The sequence below is a fragment of the Natator depressus genome, chromosome 24, assembly GCF_965152275.1.
Source record: "Natator depressus isolate rNatDep1 chromosome 24, rNatDep2.hap1, whole genome shotgun sequence".
Classification (NCBI taxonomy): Eukaryota; Metazoa; Chordata; order Testudines; family Cheloniidae; genus Natator; species Natator depressus.
The window spans coordinates 16,482,294-16,502,588 of NC_134257.1; the positions used below are offsets into that span (position 1 = coordinate 16,482,294).

The 20,295-nt window shown below is 49.0% G+C and overlaps 1 protein-coding gene across 1 annotated transcript; it reads right to left on the reverse strand.

The window, feature by feature from the left end:
• Positions 1-11,825: 11,825 nt before the first annotated feature.
• LOC141977536 (chemerin-like receptor 1) lies at positions 11,826-12,842 on the reverse strand. The gene has a single exon (XM_074939056.1). The coding sequence runs from the start codon at positions 12,840-12,842 to the stop codon at positions 11,826-11,828; it is 1,017 nt and encodes a 338-aa protein (XP_074795157.1).
• Between the last annotated feature and the right edge of the window lie 7,453 nt (positions 12,843-20,295).

Here is a 20,295-nt window from a genome sequence, read left to right on the forward strand (position 1 = left end):
GTAAACAAATCGGAGAGTCCAGAGGAAAGCAACAAAAATGGTAAAAGGTTTAGAAAATGTGTCCTGTGAGGAGAGGTTAAAAAATGGGGCATGTTTAGTATTGAGACAAGAGGACTGAGGAGGGGGACCTGATAACAGTCTTCAGATATATTAAGGGTTGTTCTAAAGAGAACTGTGATCAACTGTTCTCTGTGTCCACTGAAGATAGGGCAAGAAGTAGGGGGCTTACTTGCAGCAAGGGAGATTTTGACTAGATATTAAAAAGAACTTTCTAACTCTAAGGGTAATTAAACTCTGGAATAGACTTGTGGAATCCCCATCATTGCACGTTTTTAAGAAAACTTTGGACACCACCTGTCAGGGATGGTTTAGGTTTCTTGGTTCTGCCTCAGTGCAGGGAGCTGGACATGATGACTTCTTGAGGTCCCTTCCAGCTCTACATTTCTATTATTTTACAAAAGTCATCGTTATAACAAATAGTATGTCACTCCTAGCAGTGCTTTCATTGTTACCCGCAGCACTTCTACGGGCAGAGCGCTGCTTCCCTTGGGCAAAGGACAGAGATGAGGAGAATGGCAGCCATGATCTGCACTTCCATCATCGCTTCCGTTCAGCTCTTCCAGATGATCAAGTCCCCATTGTGGCTGGGGAGTTTAGCAGCTGTATTTAGCCCCTGTGTCATATCTGACACTACAAGCCTGATTGCTCCAACCCAATCCCTGGATTGTCAAAGAGATCAATAGTCTTCATTAAACTAAAAAGGTCAGGGCCATCGTATTAGTCCTTATGCAATGTGGCTGTATGATGTCCCTAGAGTTTCTGATTACAGCCTTTGTGGTGTGGAAAGGGGCTGTAACCATAGGCTGGCCCAATGACCACCAGGTTACAAAGCAAGACCTGAAACTCCTGATTCTAAAATATGGGAATTCTTTGATTGGGTCTCCTTTCCCATCATGAGAGAGAATAGGAGCACCAAGGATCTCTCACTTAGTAATTTCGAACCCATCTGGGAGAAGAAAGAGAATCCACTATTTAATCAGGCCTCTGCCTCTTAGATGTAGCAAAGTAATGGAGCAGACTCTTAAAGCAGAGTGAATTTGGAGTACCCAGAGGCCCAGCACCAGAAACTAACTGCTTCCCTGACTCCAATGGAGCTCAATAAGTTTACACCAGCTGAGGATTTGGCCCATTCACGCCAACAGAACAATGCTGATTTACATTCATTTGGAATCTGACCCACTGACTCCAGTGGAACTCTGCTGATTTACACCATCTGGGGATGTAACTCTTCTGATTTGAATGGAGTGACACCAGTTTACAACACCTGGGAATCCGCTCCCTTGTCTCGAGGAGGCCATGTGTGTAATTCCCCTGGTGATACTATTATCCTCAGTCCCAGGGATGCAGAATGACAGGATTCCCAGCGAACCACCTCTCACAATGTGTATGACTCCACCTGGGAAGTGAGTCTGATCATGGCTGTAGAGAACAGAGCCCAGACTGGGGACTAGTCTGATCAGAGAATTGAAACTGCAAAGAACACCTGGATTAACTCTTCCATGACCCCTTAGGACTTGGAAGCCCTTTGCTTTGTCTTTTGCCCCAATCCTTGCACATCTGTCCAGGCTATTCCAACTGACCCCTGGGCTCCGGGATTGCTAAGAGGAACTGGGGTAACATTTAAGAGATTGACAGCAAAGTCAATTTTGAATACTTACTGGCACATCAAGGCTTGCACCCGCGCCCAAGGACCCCTGCAAGGAAATAGTTGGGAGTTACTTGATCCTGCTCTTTCTCCACTGTTATTTAAATGTAGCTGATTCCTCACATTGGCAATAGCTTCATCAGGCCAGGTCTACACTAGGAGCGCTTGGCCAGTCTAGCTATACTGATCTACTAGTGTGCTTTTGCTGGTACAAATTATTCCAGCCCTTCCGCCCCTCGAGAGAAAGAAGGCCATGTCTACACTACAGAGCCTGTGACATGAGAGGCTCTTGTGTAGACGCTGCGTATGCCAATAGAAGAACTTTTGCCAACATAGTAACACCACCTTCCTGAACAACGTTCATCAAGCCGACAGAATCACTCTTCTATCATAGGAGTTACCTCTACGCTGGGGATTCTCTGGCATAGCTATGTCACCGAGGGATGTGATTTTCTCACACTCCTAGCTGACATAATTATGCTGGCAGAACTTTGCAGTGTAAATCAGGCCACAGGCAAAAGCACAGTTTTGCTGGCTATTGCTGTGTCTGCCGCAGCGCCTTTTGCCAACACAGCCATGTCGGTCACGGATCGAAGCTCTTCATACCCCAAACCAACATAGCCGTGACAGCAGAAATCTGAAGTGTAGACATGGCTTCAGCAAGTTCTGGGATGAGAAACCTCACCCCTACCCTTCTTTCTCAGTGCTGGCAGTAACCTCCAGAATCTAGAATTTGGGAGCTTTCTTACCTGAGTCTGACTCCTCAGGAGATGAATTAAAGCTGGTCAAAATTTCAGAAAAGAATTTTTTTCCCCATCTTTTACGTAAGAACATAAAATGGCCATACTGGGTCAGACCAAAGGTCCGTCTAGCCCATTATCCTGTCTTCCAACAGTGACCAATGCCAGGTGCCCCAGAGGGAATGAACAGAACAGGTAATCAGAAAGTGATCCATCCCCTGTCGCCCATTCCGAGCTTCTGGCAAACAGATGCTAGGGACACCTGGCTAGTAGCCATTGATGGACCTATCGTCCATGAATTTATCTAGTTCTTTTTGAACCCTGTTATAATCTTGGCCTTCACAACATCCTCTGGCAAGGAGTTCCACAAGTTGACTGTGCACTGTGTGGAAAAACTTTTCATTTACATTCCCCTCCCTTCTTTTATTTCCCCCCTTATTTTCTCTTTTCAAGAGCCATTTGAAAAATGTTGTGTATTTTTGGAAAATTTCAGGAAAATTGGGGGTTTTAGTAATTTTTGCAAAAATTTTTGAAACTGCTTGCATATTTTAAATGAAAAAATAATAGCCGAAAAATTTTCCCCAGTTGCTTTACCACTCAGGGTGGGGGGCTGGGAATCAACAGCCAAAACTCAAAGCATATTTTGTTTTTTGGTTTTCACTTGTTTATTCTTTTCCATTAAAATGTTCACTTTGAAAAAACAAAATCATTTTTGGTCTCAAAATTGGCTGAGCATCCTCTGTTATTTTCAAACATTTTAGAGAATAGGGTGGGGGGTCGGGGAGGGGGGTTCTTTGCACAGCCCAGGATGTTCAGCACTTTTGGGAATCAAGATCAAGTCATCTCTGCTTGAGCCTCTAAAGAATGAGACCCCACCCCCAGCCCAAATCGCTGATCACTGGGGCACAAGTTGGCCAAATGTGTAGTGGAAATGGCATAGTAAGCTAATGTCAATCAGTGAGGACTTCTCTATTTCTCCAGCACGCAAACCACTTTGAACCATGTGTACATATTAAATCTGAACTTTGGAACAAAATGCGCTTTGGGGATATCGAAGCATAATAACAGATCTAAAGAATTTTCTTAATAAGTGAGGAAAACCCTTTAATCTTCTCCCCCCATTACTGTACTCGGCCAATTCAAACTCAGCACAGTGCTAAGACACTGTCCAAGAACAATTTACCTTTGGGCAGAGAGGAAAGTGGAGCCATTTCAGATCCTATTTCACAGAGAAAACCAGCATTATAATAGAAAGTATTATACTGCTCGTAGTGAACGCATCCTTACCTGTGCGCCGAGCAGCTGCTCGCTGCTTCTCTTTGGGGAAAGGATGGTGACGAGGAGAATGGCAGCCAAAATCTGGAGCTTCATCTTGGCTGCTGAAAGATTCTTCCAGGTCCCAATATCCCCAGTGTGCAGCTGGAGGGTTTAGCTTCTATATTTATACCATGTGTGGTAGGTGACATTACAAGCTTGATTGCCCAAATTCCATGCCCGCATTGTCAAGGAGACCAATCACCTTTATCAATAAGGAAAGGTCAGACACCTCATTTATCACCAAAACTCACCCTGTGGAATCTGATTTCTGCTTCCAAAGGCCAGGATCCAACTTCAGCTGGAAAAAGAAACTGTTCTTCTCCCTAAACTTATCAAAGTGACTTATCTTTTCCTTTCTGGCATGGAGAGGCAGAACCTGCTTTATCTTTCTCATCTGCCCCAATCCCCATGCCCACCGTTTCTGCTAACTAATCAACTAGCCCATTCCTAGCCCTGCAGCCTCTCAGTTTCCCCTGCGCCCTACGGGCTGTTCCCTTGAAGGGGCCACGAGCCTGATCTTACCCTACTCTCTCAAGCACAGTATCTTGCGCCACTGGTTCTGCCCAGTAGAACCAACAAGTCTCTCTTTACCCTCCCATGATTGCCCAGATTTTGCAGCCTGCAACTCCTGCCACTTTATTGTCTCGTTCAGTCATGAACATTTCTTCTTTCCCTCTGCGAAAGGTCTGCCCCCCACAGTAGAGATGTGTCTACCGTAGGTGAAGATATGTCCGCCTATAGCTGAAGTATCTGCCAATCTTTCATATCCTTAACCTTCCAACCCCCCTGCAAGGACAGGTAGTGCTATTGTCCCTGTCTTACATATGGGAAACTGAGGCACAGAACGACTCAATAACGTAATCAAGGTCACACAGGAGTCTGTGGCACCCCAGGGGATTGAGCTGTCGTGTCCTGAGTCCTAAGCTAATGCTCTAACCACTGGGCCACCCTCCTTCCATAACCTGAGTCCCAAAAGCCACCCCTGGAGGCAGGAATGTAGCAAGTAATAAAATCAGAGGCGCTCCCAAGTGTAAGGGGACTGTTGCCCCCTTACTAACATTCAGTGGGGGTGTTTTAGTTGCTAGCTGCCAGTACTAAAAAGGGGGAAGGGTGGATGGGGAATCAGGACCCTGAGACTGACAGCCCCCAGGAAGAATGGGGAGAGGCCAATGCTCCAGGTGAGCCTGACTGACAGGGCGAGCAGGCTAATCAGGGAGTCAGGAGGCCAGGGAGGTCCCGTCCTCTCTATGAGCTGGATTTGCCTGGGTCAGACAGAGTGAGGCCGAGCTAAGGAGAAAGCAGGGGCCCGAGCTAAGCTGGGGAGCAGAGCTGGGCCAGATCCAGAGGGAGCAGAAAAGCAGCCCAGAGAGAGCAGACCTGTCCTGGGAGTGGAGCTGCAGCAACCAGAGCCAGAGGGGCCAGAGAAGCAGCCCAGGGAGCTGGAGGCAGGAGCAGCAGCAGAGACCGAGCGGTGCAGCTGGGGCTGGAGCCGTCCGGAGCTGGGTGCGGTGAGCAGCGGGGGAGAGCGAGGGGGACCCTGGGCAGTGGGCCCAGCACAGGGAGACGCCTCAGCCAAGAGGCTCTGCAGGCCAGGCTTGGATCGTAACCCCGACAGGGCGGGGGTGACACTGGGCAGAAGGGTCCTACCACTTAGAGCCTGAGAGCTTGAGACCACCACCAGAGCAAGTGTCCAACCCACAGCATCCCTGCAGCACAGCCAGGGCCTGAGAAGAAGGCCTGGGACTTACGAGGAACAGACTGTGAACTGCCCTGACGTTCCAGAGACACTGTTTGTGATGTTCCCTGCCACAGAGCGGGGTGATGTGTTTCCTTTCACCTTTCTCATTCTTCCTTACTCTTTTTAAAATTAATTGTTGATTAAATAACTTGTATTTGCTTTAACTTGTATGTAATGGTCAGTAGGTCAGAGAAGTGCCCAGTGCAGAGAGAGTACCCCGGAGTGGGGACACCCTAGCCCCTGTCCCCTAGGTGACCACAGCAGGGTTGGGGGTCGAGGCCACCAGGAATCCTGGGCCGAGCCTTGTTGGGGTTACAAGGACTCTGCCAGACAGGAGAGCGGAAGGGGAGTCCTCAAGGGCAGGGAGGCCACTGGGTAAAGGAAGTGGGAGCGAGGACTCGGATCCTTTCGCCAGCCCACTTCACCGGGGTCGTGCAGAAGCCAGGAAAGTTCCCCACAAGAGCGGGACTATTTCCCCACTTACACAAGCATGCTCAGACTTTAAGTACAGCAGAGACATCAGTGGAGTATGCTTCCATTGGTTGTACTCAGCTACTGGTTTACTGGCTGACAATAGTGTAGCAAGAGAAGGCTGAGAGTTATCCAAGTCTTCCGTCCCAAGTAATGCTCTCCTGAACTTCTCTCCCGCAGCCATGGCTCTCAGGTCGTCCTCCTCAGAGACGTCCGCCATTCTTGGCCCCCGCTAGCAAATCGCAAGTGGTTTTCTGGAGGAAAGGAATGGCAAGACTGGATTAGATGCAAGAGCCATTTCCTCCAGTATCCCATCTCCGGCACTGGCCAGCACCCACTGCTTCCAAGGAAGGTGTAAGAACCCCAATGTGGGAGAATCTGCCCCCAGGAAAGTCTCATCCTTATTCCTAAGCAGGAGGTTTCATAACCCTTCCAAAATTAGGATAATGCAACATAAACCTGATTTGAATGGAAGAAGAGCCTGCACACAGGGGTTTTCATGGTTGAACTAACTCAGATTAAAATCCCACCATTGGTCAAACAATGCATCTTTCTTGTATAAACAAGGCCTGAGAATCTGCGCCTCTGTTTTCTCTCTCTCCGCCCACAACCGGGACCCAATCCTAGAACAACAAAGAGCTTCTATTGAGGCCCTTCTTTGCCTCACTGGACACCCCTCCTTTCACTGTCGCCGGCGGCATTGCTATGTTAGCACAGCTCTTTCATGCAAGAGCTCTTCTGAAAACACCAGCCACACCTGACGGCCTGTTCTCCTTGTCTGCCCTTGCTCACCTCTGGCAGGCACCAATCTTTCGCTGATAAGAGCCATGGGTTCTGCTTCCTCCTCTTAATGACTGACTGTTCCCATTCTTCAAACCCCATGAACTGTCCTGTCAATAAACAATAGGAGCCTGTTTAGAGTCTGACCGGGCATCACCTCAGAACAAAAGCTTTGGCCGTTTACCATTCAGAGACGGTGATATAAAAAGGCACTTATTTTGGTGGGAGCCAAATTTAAATGAAGACACTTACACAGATAGGTCGACACGAGGCAGCTTATGTTTACCTAACTGTGTAGTGTAGACCAGGCCTTAGCATGGGTCACTCACCCTAAAAGGAGTTGCAGGAGGTTGTTCTCAGGATCACTCCTGCTAATTCCCCACTGTTCAGGGAGACTTTTTTCCAGATTCTTTCAGGCTGTGTAGCTCCTGGTACTCTAGGGTTTGAGGTATACGACTGAAACCCAAGTACCTGCCTTTTCAGTCCTTACCTGGTTATTCCCTGTGGATCTGTGTGGCACAGAGCTGGGTGCTATTACCAAGTAGCCCGGGGAAACCCTATAGGAATTCCCATAGCTGATGAGATGAATATAATTATTTATCATATGTATTATGGTAGCGACTAGGGGGCAGATAATAGGACACTGTTGTGTCAGGCACTGAACAGTCACAGAGCCCAGTGTTAACCTGCAAGTTAACCCTGCAGTGAAGATGCACCTTAAGGTCCTTTTGAGCCAAATGGCGACATAAAGGTGCCTTAAACTCACACCCATTTTAAGGCCTTTAGACAGGAAGCATGATCCAGTGGTTAGGGCCCTAACCCAGCAGTTGAATTCCTTGCTCTGCTACAGAGCTCTTGTGTGACCTTGGGCGAATCACAGAGGCTCTCTTTGCCAGCTGCAGAATGAGGGTAGCAGCATTTGCTACCTCCTGGGGAAGTCTTCAGGAGAAATTCATCAATGATTGTGACCTTCCCAGCTATTAGGCTCTCAGGTGCCACGTAAGTCCTGAAGAGAGACAGAGCAGTGTCAAGTGAGTCGGTTGGAGCAGTGCTACAGACTGGTTGGTGGATACTTGTTTCGATTTAGCAGTGGTGTGTTTCAGTTCAGCTGGTCAATTTAGGACAGAGGTCCCCAATCTGTGGGACATGCCCCACTAGTGGGGCGCAGAGGAACATTAAGGGGGCACTCCTGGGGCACAGGCCAGCCCCCATGTGGGGTGGAGATAGGGTGCCTAGTCCCGCCCTGACTGCCAGCCACACACCCAGGGATCCGCTACTAGCCGCCGGGCCCACACGCGGGGTCCCAGCTGGTGGCCCCACGCCCGAGCATCTGCTCTCAGCCCCGCGTCTGGGGATCCACCCCCGACCCAGCTGTGACCCCAGCCTCGGCCCCTTACCCCGTCCACGTCCCCCCTCCCTGAGCTGCGACCCCACTCCCAGCAGGCAGGGGGGGCGTAGGCAGGAGTAAGGGGGGTGCAAGGTAAAAAGTTTGAGGACCACTGATTTAGGATAACGCAACATAAGCCTAATTTGAATGGAAAGAAGAACCTCCACACAGGGGTTTTCATGGTTGAACTAACTCAGATTAAAATCCCACCATTGGTCAAATAATGTATCTTTCTTGTATAAACAAGGCCTGAGAATCTGCGCCTCTGTTTTCTCTCTCTCCGCCCACAACCGGGACCCAATCCTAGAACAACAAAGAGCTTCTATTGAGGCCCCTCTTTGCCTCACTGGACACCCCACCTTTCACTGTCGCCGGCGGCATTGCTATGTTAGCACAGCTCTTTCATGCAAGAGCTCTTCTGAAAACACAGCCACACCTGACAGCCTGTTCTCCTTGTCTGCCCTTGCTCACCTCTGGCAGGCACCGATCTCATGCTGATAAGAGCCAGGGGTTCTGCTTCCTCCTCTTAATGACTGACTGTTCCCATTCTTCAAACCCCATGAACTGTCCTATCAATAAACAATAAGAGCCTGTTTAGAGTCTGACCGGGCATCACCTCCGAACAAGAGCTTTAGCCGTTTGCTGTTCAGAGACGGTGATATAACAAGGACAGGCCACGTCAGCAGCCAGAAAGGACATTTCTTCGCATGGGTCACTCACTCTAAAATACCTTGCTGTAGGAGGTTCTCAGGATCACTCCTGCTGATTCCCCACTGCTCATGGAGACTTCTCTCCAGATTCTAGCAGGCTGTGCAGCTCCTCGTACTCTAGGGTTTGAAGTACATGACTGAACCCCAAGTCCCGGCCTTTTCAGTACTTACCTGGTTATTCCCTGTGGATCTGTGTGGCATCGAGCTGGGTGGTATCACCAAGTAGGCCAGGGAAAGCATGTAGGAATTCCCATAGCGGATCAGATTATGGTTATTATTTATCATCTCTATTATGGTCGTGACTAGGAGGCAGATGAGATCAGGACCCTATTGTGCCAGGTGGTAGACACACAAATGGTGAGAGACAGTCCCAGCCCCAGCTGAGATCACGGCCCTGTGGTGCCGCGTGCTGGTGGGGATGTTAGTGGAAGTGCAACCACAAGTGGTTTGTAGCGTGAGGACATGGTCTGCTGACATCAACACAGGCACAGGCAGATGTTCCTTGGGAGGCTGGAAGGGTGATGTGGGGTCCCTGGTACGGGAGGGGATAGATGTTGAGGGGCCTAATGAGGGAGCTGAGAGGACTCTATTAGCTCCACTCCAAATGCCGCCTGGAGTCACAAGGCCATTTTTAAAGGTCTCATGAAACAACTGAGCCTGGAATGATTTGGGCTAAATTGTTCTTTAGTCCTCAAAGAGCAGAGTCACTTTGTGAGGTTGCTTAGAACCAGCCATCACTGACTAAAGCAGTTTTGTGCGTGGACGGAAAGTGTTTTTCAAATGCTACTGAAGAGGGTTAAATGTGACAGTGTAGAGCAGGAGTCGATCTGGAGAGACACCAAAAGTAGCTCAGGAGGCAGCTCACCTGAGAGAACCTCATTGTTTCATTCCTATTTAACATCTGTATAGTCATCGGTTGATGCCTTGTGTGTGCTAGGGCCCTGTTTTGCCGGGCGCTGTAGAAATACAGTGAGAGACAGTCCCTGCCCTTAGAGAGACTTGGGCCTTGTTGTGCAGGGTGTTGCCCAGATACAGAGGGAGACACAGTTCCTGCCCCAGCTGAGATCAGGGCCCTGTAGTGCCTGGCACTGCCCAGATACAGCGAGAGACAGTCCCTGCCCTTGCTGAGATTTGGGCCTTGTTGTGCCGGGCGTTGCCCAGACACACCGTGAGAGACTGTCCCTGCCCCTGCTGAGATCAGGGCCCCATTTGCTGTGCATTGCGCAGACACACAGCGAGAGACAGTCCCTGCCCTTGCTGAGATTTGGGCCTTGTTGTGCCGGGCGTTGCCCAGACACACCGTGAGAGACTGTCCCTGCCCCTGCTGAGATCAGGGCCCCATTTGCTGTGCATTGCGCAGACACACAGTGAGAGACAGTCCCTGCCCTTACTGAGATTTGGGCCTTGTTGTGCCGGGCATTGCACAAACATAAATGAACAGAGAGTCACAAAGAGTTTACAGATAAATAAACAAGTCACACAAAAGTTGTATTTCCAGTTCTGGGAGGGAAGTTGTGTCTCCTCATTAGAGTCAGGGAGGCGGGGGTCTGAGAGTCAGGACTCCTGGGTCCTATCCGCAGCTCTGGGAGGGGATTTAGGTCTGCAGGGTTAGAGCAGAGGAAGTGGATAAAAAGGATTTGGTTCCCATCGCTGCCATTGCCTTACAAGTCAACTTCCCACCGCACACAGGCAGGAAGATTTAGCTAATTGCTGCCTATAACGTGCTCCAAGTTCCACCAAAGAAAGGGGAACAGAAGAGCAAAGTATCCTCATAATTAAACTGCATTATTTATGGCCCACTGTATAAGAAAGCGAAACCACTAGCCCTACAAACCAGTGCAGGATAAAGCAGCCTTGCTCTGAGCGCGGGCACAGGGGACCACAGACCCAGTGTCATTGCAGCTGCCTGCTGGAGGGAATAAAGAGCACAGACAGTCTGGACTCCCATGGTCCTTGTGGCTGCTGCTCAGTCGTCTCATCGGGTGCCCCTGACTCCCACCAGCCCCCCACAACCACTAGACCCCATTCCTCAGAGTTGCGGGGTAGAACCGAGGAGTCCTGACTCCCATACCCCCTGCTGTCACCCACTAGATCCCATTCCCATTCCGGAGGTGGATAGAACCCAGGAGTCCAGATTCCCAGGCCCTATGCTCTAATCCTGAGACATTACTGCCCTCCAAGAGCCACGAGATCTGCTTTGCAGCATATTGTGCATATACCTGCAGCTCCATCTTCGAGAAAGCCCTCCTGTATGTACTGTAGGTTTGTGTGGGGAAATAGATTGTGTATGTCCACAGCACCCCTCTTGCATATTGACCTTTCTCCTGGCTCATCTGGTACAGCTATTGTCTTTGAACTCCACTGTGGTCTGGGCTTTGAGCCTCACTCACACTAACATCGGTGAGGGAAGCTGCAGGATTAGACTCTGTTACGCTTGAATTTGTTCCCTTCAGCCCTCTGACCCACCAGGGATGCTGCTAAGAGAGAACATCCCCAACGCAGAGCCACTGTAAATTATTTCAAATGAGAGCATCACTTGAAGAAAATTTCTTTCTTGGCGAAAGAAAATCACCACATCTGTTCTGTTGAGCAATTTGATGTTGACACTGAGCCTAGAAAATCAGCAGGGAAGCAAACACCAGAGAATGCTACAGACCAGCATTTAAGCAAGCTTTGCTCCCAATGGTCTGATCCAATGCCCACTGATATCGGGGGGAAGACTCCCATCAGCTCAGGCCCGTGCTCAAGTGCCCCAAGCGCTGCAGGCCCAGCCATTCCTTATGAATTTAGATCCCTTTCTGTGTCGTGATCCCCCTCCCCCAGTATGTGCCATCAGCAGGGATTGAACTTAGAACCTTCAGCACCACACTTTAAGCACAGATGCTAAAGGCACCCTATGTTAATTAGCAGTAGTAGGCTGTCATCTTCTTGTACCGTTCAGTTACTATAGGGGGACACAACACACTTCGGAAGCTTGTTATCTTGAGCTAGCATATAGTTTGTGAATGGATCCCATCTCCCCTTGAACATTTCTCCCCTCTTCAGCTGGCTCTCCTTCCAAGTGAACAGCATTCTGGTAGTTACATGCATTTTCCCTGCAACCCATGAACTCCTGGCCCATGGAAAGGAAGACGATGGGAGTGAGGCAGCTGTTAAAATGGAGCAGGCCATCAGCAAAGAGGATGCCCATGTCCAGGGATTTTTTCATCACTGAATGTAGTGCATCACCTGAGACCTGCAGGAAGTAGAAGACGTGATGTGGCAGCCAGCAGAGGTAAAAGATCAGGATCAAGACTAGGTGGACGCTGAGGGGCTTCCTGGACTGAGTGAGATGGCTTCTCCTCAGCTTGGCAGCTAGAAGAATGTAGCAGGTCATGATCAAGGCTAATGGGACCAGGAACCCAACCAGGAAGTGGATAGCCACACTGGCCATCATCCTTCTTTTTCTCAGCAAGAGGTTCTCTTGGACACTGTTCAGATTGCCAGAGGTGACGTTCCACTCTGAAGATGAGCTCATGAAATCCCAGAGATCAGGGTACTGCAAGCTCAATGCAAGGGATAGGATCCATATGGCCAGAATAACCAAAGAAGCCAGACGGGGTGAACTGTGGTTCTGGGACCACACAGGGCAGGCCATGGAGATACAGTGGTTGGCATTGATGACAGTGAAGAGGAAAACCCTAATGAACATGTTGAGTGAGGTGACAGTAATGGTCAATTTATACATCATGCTGCCCAAGGGCCAACGAAAGCCCAAGGCTATGCAGATAACTCTGAAGGGTAGGAAGCAGGTGAAGATGAAGTCAGCAATGGCCATGTTAAGGAACCACATTGGAGTGACTGTCTTCTTCACCTGGAAGCCAGTGATGAAGATGATCCAGCCATTTCCCACCATGCCCAAGAGGAAGGCCAGGCTATAGGCCACCATGAAGATTATGTTAGTCATGTCCATGAGAACTGGATTATGAAGAAGCGCTGCTTCATAGGTTGCCATCCAGGTGTAGGTTCAGGCAGTGCAGATCTTGTACTGACCAAACAAAGAACAAATATCATGTCTCTGAAAGCTTATCTTGATGAGGATAAAAGATCAGGCGTGCTGGAGCAATTTGTATAGTGGGGGTGCTGACAGCCATTGAACCAAACTGTAACCCTGTGTATGATGGAAAGCACTTCAAGCCGGAGGGTGCAGCAGCCCCCCCAGCACTCCTAGTTCCAGCACCTGTGTAAAAGGTTGGGGTTTTAGATAGCAAGTTGTAAATAACACACACAAACTCTAGCTTAGCACTGTTAATAACTCTAGAAAGTGCTAAGGTGGCCAAATAAAGTGCAAATTGCCGGTCTACTCTGGAGCTTGTGAACACATTTGTTAGAATGCGCTAGCTAATCAGACTTTTTGGAAATTTTTCTTCAAAATGATTTTTCAGTGACAAATGGTGTTTCAGTTGAAATCAAAATATCTAGAAAAAGAAAGTGAAGCATTTCAACATTTTCAGATCAGAATATTTTGATTTTTTATTCAAAAATGAAATTAATTATTTTCATATAAAAATGTTAATGTTTTAAAAGGTCAAAGTTGAAACAAAACATTTCAAATGACCTAAAGCACACAAAAAAAAATTCAGAATTTTCTTTCATGGGAAATATTGAATGTTTTTATTTGTGTTTCGGCTCAGACTAGAATTCTTTTTCATAATCACAGTATTTCCTGAGAAATGAAATATTTGGTTCCTGCCCAGCTCAACTAGCTAATATGTTCTAAAATAATTCCACAATATATCTTAATCCATACCGTCCTAATGAAGGCAAGTGAGTGTCTACAGGATTTCTAAACGTCTCACAAGCTCTGAGGAAATATATAAACTCCCCTCTGCATCCCAGGACCAAGGCAGAGCTCCAAGAGATTCAAATTTTCATAGCAATTGGCGCTAACATTTTAAACCCAAGTTTGCTAAAATAAACCCCAATTCTGTGGATTTGATCAGGGCTTCTCAATCTTTTTCATGGAATGGGCCACAGTTTAAGAGAGACTGTCTCCTAGACACCTCTCTGACCATTGGCCATTTCCAGGTGAAAACTCCTCCCCTCCCATCTCCACTTTCATTCCTATTCACTTGACTCCTGACTTCTCATTACCCATCACCCAGCCACCACCGTCCCCACCCTCCAAGCCTCTGTCTACCCTCCTGTTTCTCCTTGCCCGGCCCCACCAGCTCCCACCTCCCTTCACATTCCCCCTCACCGGACCTTGTCTCCCCTCCCGTTCCCTCTTGCCTGACCCCACCGGCCCTCTGGTTGCCCCTTGACTGCCTCCCATCTCCCCACCTGGTCTCTAATACCCAACCCTATCTCCCTTCCCATCCCCGTCTGCCCTCCTGTTCCCCAGTGCCTTGCCCTCCCCACTCTCCCATTCATGGCTTCATAATGTCACTGTGGCAACTACAGAAACTGCTTCCTGAAAAAATACTTTTCAGAAAACATTCCATGTGTTTCTGGCTCCTATTACCATGATTTAGCTGCTAGAAATAGGACGGGTCAGCAACATGTAACCAGCCAGCTCCTTATAGACCACCATCAAGGGCTCCATAAAGCCCCAGTGAACGGGACCTATTCCCAGTACTGATCCAGCCTCCGATGTACTGAGGCAGGGTTGGGGGGTATGGTACTTTCTTACCTGCGTGTTGGTGAGATGTGAGATGTGGCTTCTAAGAGTTAATCTCTGTCCAGGGTCAGGTCCCTGACACAGTCCCTGAAGTCTACACAGACTGACTCTGCACGGGGCAGGAAGCTTTTCTTTTGTGGGTTTTTTAAAGGGAAGGAAGGGGCGTTCGCGACTGAAAGGTGCAGAAGGGTTTGGTTTTGATGGTCTCTACTGAGTGTTACAGACAGGCAGATGTCCTGCCATTGTGGACTTCTAAAGATTCCTTAAAACTCCCATTTCCTCTGTGGTGTGGAATGCTGAGCCCTAGTGCCCTGCTCTAACCACTAAACACCGTATCCCTCCCAGGGTCAGGGAGAGAACCCAGGAGTCCTGTCTCCCAGGCCCCCCTGCTCTAACCCACTAGACCTCACTTCCCTCCCAGCAGGGGAATGCGCAGAAATTTCACTTTGATGGCTTTTTTGAGGGGGCCACGTTCTGTGCCCCCCCACACACCTGCCCAGGCCCCGGGAGGAGCTCACTCTTCCCTCCCCCACACTGCAGCCCCAGGGCTGGACAAGTTCTGTGCCCCTGACGATTATTGGGGAGGGGGAGTGCCCCTGCTTGCCCCTCCGTGTGCGCCTCCTGCCTCCCACAGTTGGAAGTAGAACCCAGGAGTTACTGCTTTAACCTACTAGATTCTACACCCTGCGCAGCACTGAGAATAGGACCCAGGCGTCCTGACTCCCAGCCCTGCATTTCTCACCAGACTGAAGACTGTATATCTTTTTAAAAGATAATTTCTGATTGGTCTATAACTTATGGGCTTGATGCAGAAATGATGGGTGAGACTGGCCTGTTCTGCCCGAGGCCAGACTAGATGATCCTAATGGTCCTTTCTGTCCTTCAAAGCTATGAATCTATTAACCACTAGGCCCCACCTTCCCACCACCACTGGGAATAGAACGCAGGTGTCTTGGTTTACAGCCTCACTGCTGTAAGTCACTAGATTACATTCATTAGTCCAAGAAACTTTTGCGGCTTGATACAGAAGATACAGAACTGGATTTGGATAGACAAGACTAGTTCTAATTAGACTGCTTTGAGAGTAGCAGCCGTGTTAGTCTGTATCCGCCAAAAGAAAAGGAGTACTTGTGGCACCTTAGAAGCTGTTGCCAGCACCCAGGGCCAGAGGCGAGCAACAGCAGGGGTTCGTTGCCCGGTGTGCATCACCCAATAATCACAATGGGGTGGAGTAGCAGAAAAGTTTATTTGCAGCTGCAAAGAAGGTACAGGGAGAATAGAATCTCAAATCCTGCACACAGAGCAGGAAGTTACACAGGCTTTTATACATCCTTTCTTCAGCATACTTATCCAATAGCAAGCTGCCCTAAGTATCCATATAGCCAGCCAATCCAGTTACCAGCTAGTTCCCTTGTTCTCTGTACCATCTGTTAAACCATACATAAAGCTGCTTTCTTCAGCATTGTTCTTCCATATCTGCCCTGTTTGGCCTTGTTTAGTTTCAGGCAGTCTGACTCTGCAACATATTGTGGCAGATCCTCAGCATAACTGCTGTGAGTGCCTCCAGGAGGGGGGGCCAAGAACACTTGGGCCTAGTACGCATAACTGCTGCGAGTACCTCCAGGCGGGGGGTTGGGGGGGCCAAGGACACTTGGGCCTAGTGCAAGGGGGCTTCATCGACACTCGTGGTCTTCCATCCTCTCGAGTTACCTAATGGCCATGCCCAGTGTCCCCAACAGGACTAACAAATTTATTTGAGCATAAGCTTTCGTGAGCTATAGCTCCTTTCATCGGATGCATTCAGTGGAAAATACAGTGGGGAGATTTATATACACCGAGAACATGAAACAATGGGTGTTACCATACACACTGTAACGAGAGTGATCAAGTAAGCTGAGCTATTATGAGCTACTTTTACGTAGAGACTGTCCAGTTTGGCCAATGTACAAGGCAGAGGGGCATTGCTGGCACATGATGGCATAGATCACATTGGTAGACGCACAGGTGAACGAGCCTCTGATAGTGTGGCTGATGTGATTAGGCCCAGTGATGGTGTCCCCTGAATAGATATGTGGACACAGTTGGCAACGGGCTTTGTTGCAAGGATAGGTTCCTGGGTTAGTGGTTCTGTTGTGTGGTGTGTGGTTGCTGGTGAGTATGTGCTTCAGGTTGGGGGGGCTGTCTGTAAGCGAGGACTGGCCTGTCTCCCAAGATCTGTGAGAGTGATGGGTCGTCCTTCAGGATAGGTTGTAGATCGTTGATGATGCGTTGGAGGGGTTTTAGTTGGGGCTGAAGGTGATGGCTAGTGGCGTTCTGTTATTTTCTTTGTTGGGCCTGTCCTGTAGTAGGTAACTTCTGGGTACTCTTCTGGCTCTGTCAATCTGTTTCTTCACTTCAGCAGGTGGGTATTGTAGTTGTAAGAATGCTTGATAGAGATCTTGTAGGTGTTTGTCTCTGTCTGAGGGGTTGGAGCAAATGCGGTTGTATCATAGAGCTTGGCTGTAGACAATGGATCGTGTGGTGTGGTCAGGGTGAAAGCTGGAGGCATGTAGGTAGGAATAGCGGTCAGTAGGTTTCCGGTATAGGGTGGTGTTTATGTGACCATCAATTATTAGCACCATAGTGTCCAAGAAGTGGATCTCTTGTGTGGACTGGTCCAGGCTGAGGTTGATGGTGGGATGGAAATTGTTGAAGTCATGGTAGAATTCCTCAAGGGCTTCTTTTCCATGGGTCCAGATGATGAAGATGTCATCAATGTAGCACAAGTAGAGTAGGGGCATTAGGGGACGAGAGCTGAGGCAGCGTTGTTCTAAGTCAGCCATAAAAATGTTGGCATCCTGTGGGGCCATGCGGGTACCCATAGCAGTGCCGCTGATTTGAACCCTAATTAGACTGTTGCACAAATCATTACAAATCATACACAGGATCCATAGGTCAGAAGAGAAACATTCCCTATGAAGCTCTCTTGCTTAAAGGGAGATCTATTGAGAAAGAGTGCTGTGATGAAAAGGGGCCACTCCTGGGTAAAGCTGGCCTTCAGTGGGTGAAGGAACGGGAAAGAACATCCTGTACCAGTGAGAGGAATTCTGAGATAGACTGGAAAGGGAAACCTCTACAGCAGCAGCTGGCTCAGTAGCAGGTATATAGGCCAAGGCCTGTTCCACCCAATTCAGGACATTTTAACCCCTGAGAAGCCTAAGGGAACTGGTAAGCCAGTAGAATGAAGATAGACAAAAGGATGGATGTGTGTCAACTGTGGACAGCAAGACCATTTAGTACAAGACTGTGAGAACTCACCTCACCCCAATTTAGCGCAACAACGGCAAAGCTGCCTGCTGGAGGATTTGCGTGACGGGGACAGCCAGCAAAGCAGTCATGTAGATGCACAGAGTACAATCTGGATCTCATGAGGACAATCCTGGAGAAGACTCAGCATACTAAAAGAGTTTCAGACACCAAGACCATAGCCTGGAAGGACAAATGTGCAAGACTCTGTTCCTGTTGATTGGAAAGTTTTGCAGTGACAAGATAGGCATATAGGACACTTGATTCACTTTCTGGAGTCTGGCCCGAGGCCCAGTCAGGGTGAGGAGGAGAAGGAGAAATATAAGACCTGTCTATACTTACGAGACTGGCCAAAGCTTTTTGTGTCCAATGGGGTTTTGTACAGAAAGATTCAGAAAAGAGTAGATTTGGGATAGCTAGTGATTCCCTACACTCATTGAGACAGCATTAGAAGGAATCCCTGGGAAGATATGCACCACATGGGAATAGAAAGAACACTAGAGTTGCTAGAGGGCAGTTTTAGTTGCCTTAAATGACCCGAGCCGTAGAAAGGAAATGTCTGCAATCAGAACTCAATCCTCAGTCAGCAGAATTTGACCCAAACAAGAGGAGTCAACTTCATGAAGATCAACTGGAAGGGACACAAACCAGGGAAATTTCCCACCACAACATCTGTAGAGAGTACTGCAGAGGTATCTATTGGATCTCACAGAACATGGCAAGTTAGAAGCCAATTAGTCCAATTTGAGGACCATCTCCCGCACTCTGTTATTAATCCAAGGGCTGGAATATAAGGAGCCCTAGACTTTGGTTTGCTGACAAGGCAAGTGTTTGGGAAAGAATCAAGTTGCTGCTGTTCTTTTCAAGTGGTGAAGGTGACACATGCTACGTGTTATGAAGACTGAGACCTCATCTCAGAAAGAAGATCAGAGAGCACTGTGTTTGCTATGTGTGTGCTAACGTGTAAAGGCTATGCTGAAAGATTGTATTTAAATATATGCAACAGCACCAAAGTGGGAAGGCTGTATAAGGGCTAGATTTAATACCAAATAGCTTGTGTTTAAAAATTATTCAGAAGAATTCCAGGTACTATTTGCAGGGTGTCTGCATGTGTTCAGTGTTAGTTTATAAGACATTGCACTGGACTCTCTCTCTCTCTCTCTCTCTCTCTCTAGCTGCCTGGGAACTGTTAACACCTATGTTCAAGGTTTTACATACAACAGCCCTGAGGTTTAACTCTGTGCAGAAGCTTGTGCTTCAACAAAGGGCTCAGCTGAGGAAGTGCAAGAAAGAGGGGTGTGTAACCAAGTTACACATCCTAGTGGCGCAGCAACCCTTATCCTGTTATGTGTTGTCTTTAGATACCACCTCCCCTCTCCTTTCTGCTGTGTGATGTCACCCCAGAGCCCCTGTCGTTTCCCAGGCGATTGTAGTAAACAAGTCCCTGGAGGTTCTGCTATGCCATGTGAGTAATGGCTTCCTCAGCCCCAGGCCAATTCAGTTACTCACCTCAGAGCCAAGGTACTGAACGGAAAATACAGGGGATGGTGGGAGGGACCCATTTGTTTCTGGAGCTGACTAAGAAGAGGGCATGGTAGAATAACATGCAGGCCAGAGGACTCTCCCACTCTCAATGGAGGTGGATCATGCCCATGTTCAAGTCAGCCAAGACCTTCTCTGCCTCCCAACTCACCACTCCATCCTACATTCCTTCTGCTGTCTCTCTACCTCTCACCCCCATCGCTGCCCCTCCACTCCCTTTGCTGTTCCCATGTTGATCTCCCCTCCACACAAGACTGCCTGTTCCCCGTTCCCCTCCCTGGGACTCTCACCTTGTTGTTTTGGGCAGGCAATGGAGGGAACCCAGCTGCTCCAGCCTCAGCCATCACCTCCAAGCCCAAAGGAGGAAGAGTAGGGAGCGGCCAGCAAGAATTCCTGCTCTCCCCACCACCCATCTTCAACCAGACAGCTCTGCCAAGCAACAACCCAGGGCTCATCTCCAGCCTGATGGATGCCACTGTGTCCTCGCCCTCAGTGCTGGTCCAGACCCTGCCGGGGTCCTTCCCAGATATCTATGATGGAGACACCAAGAAGTGGGAGGAGCATTTCCACAGCATCCAGAGGGCCTACAAGGAATTTGGCAAGGATGATGACTTGGCCATCCGGTTGCTGACCGAGGATTTCACCCTGCCATTCCCATTTACCTGGCCGGCTGAAGGTGAGGCATCCCTGCAGCCATCCTATGACCCCACCGACTGCTCCAGCTTCGACTTCTTCCTGCACCCAGGGAAACCCGTGCCTCGGATCTTGCAGCCGCTGCATGCCACCACCCAGGCCTTCTTCAAGAAGAGACGTCTGGAGCAGCTGGCCCTCAGCTATACCAGCCAGGCTTCCCAGGGGCCACCGGCACAAGGAGCCACTCCCCCGATGCGGACAGACGTTGTGATGATCACCAGCCTGCCGCATGTGAGCACCTCCACCATTCCTGGAGAACCCACCTTCC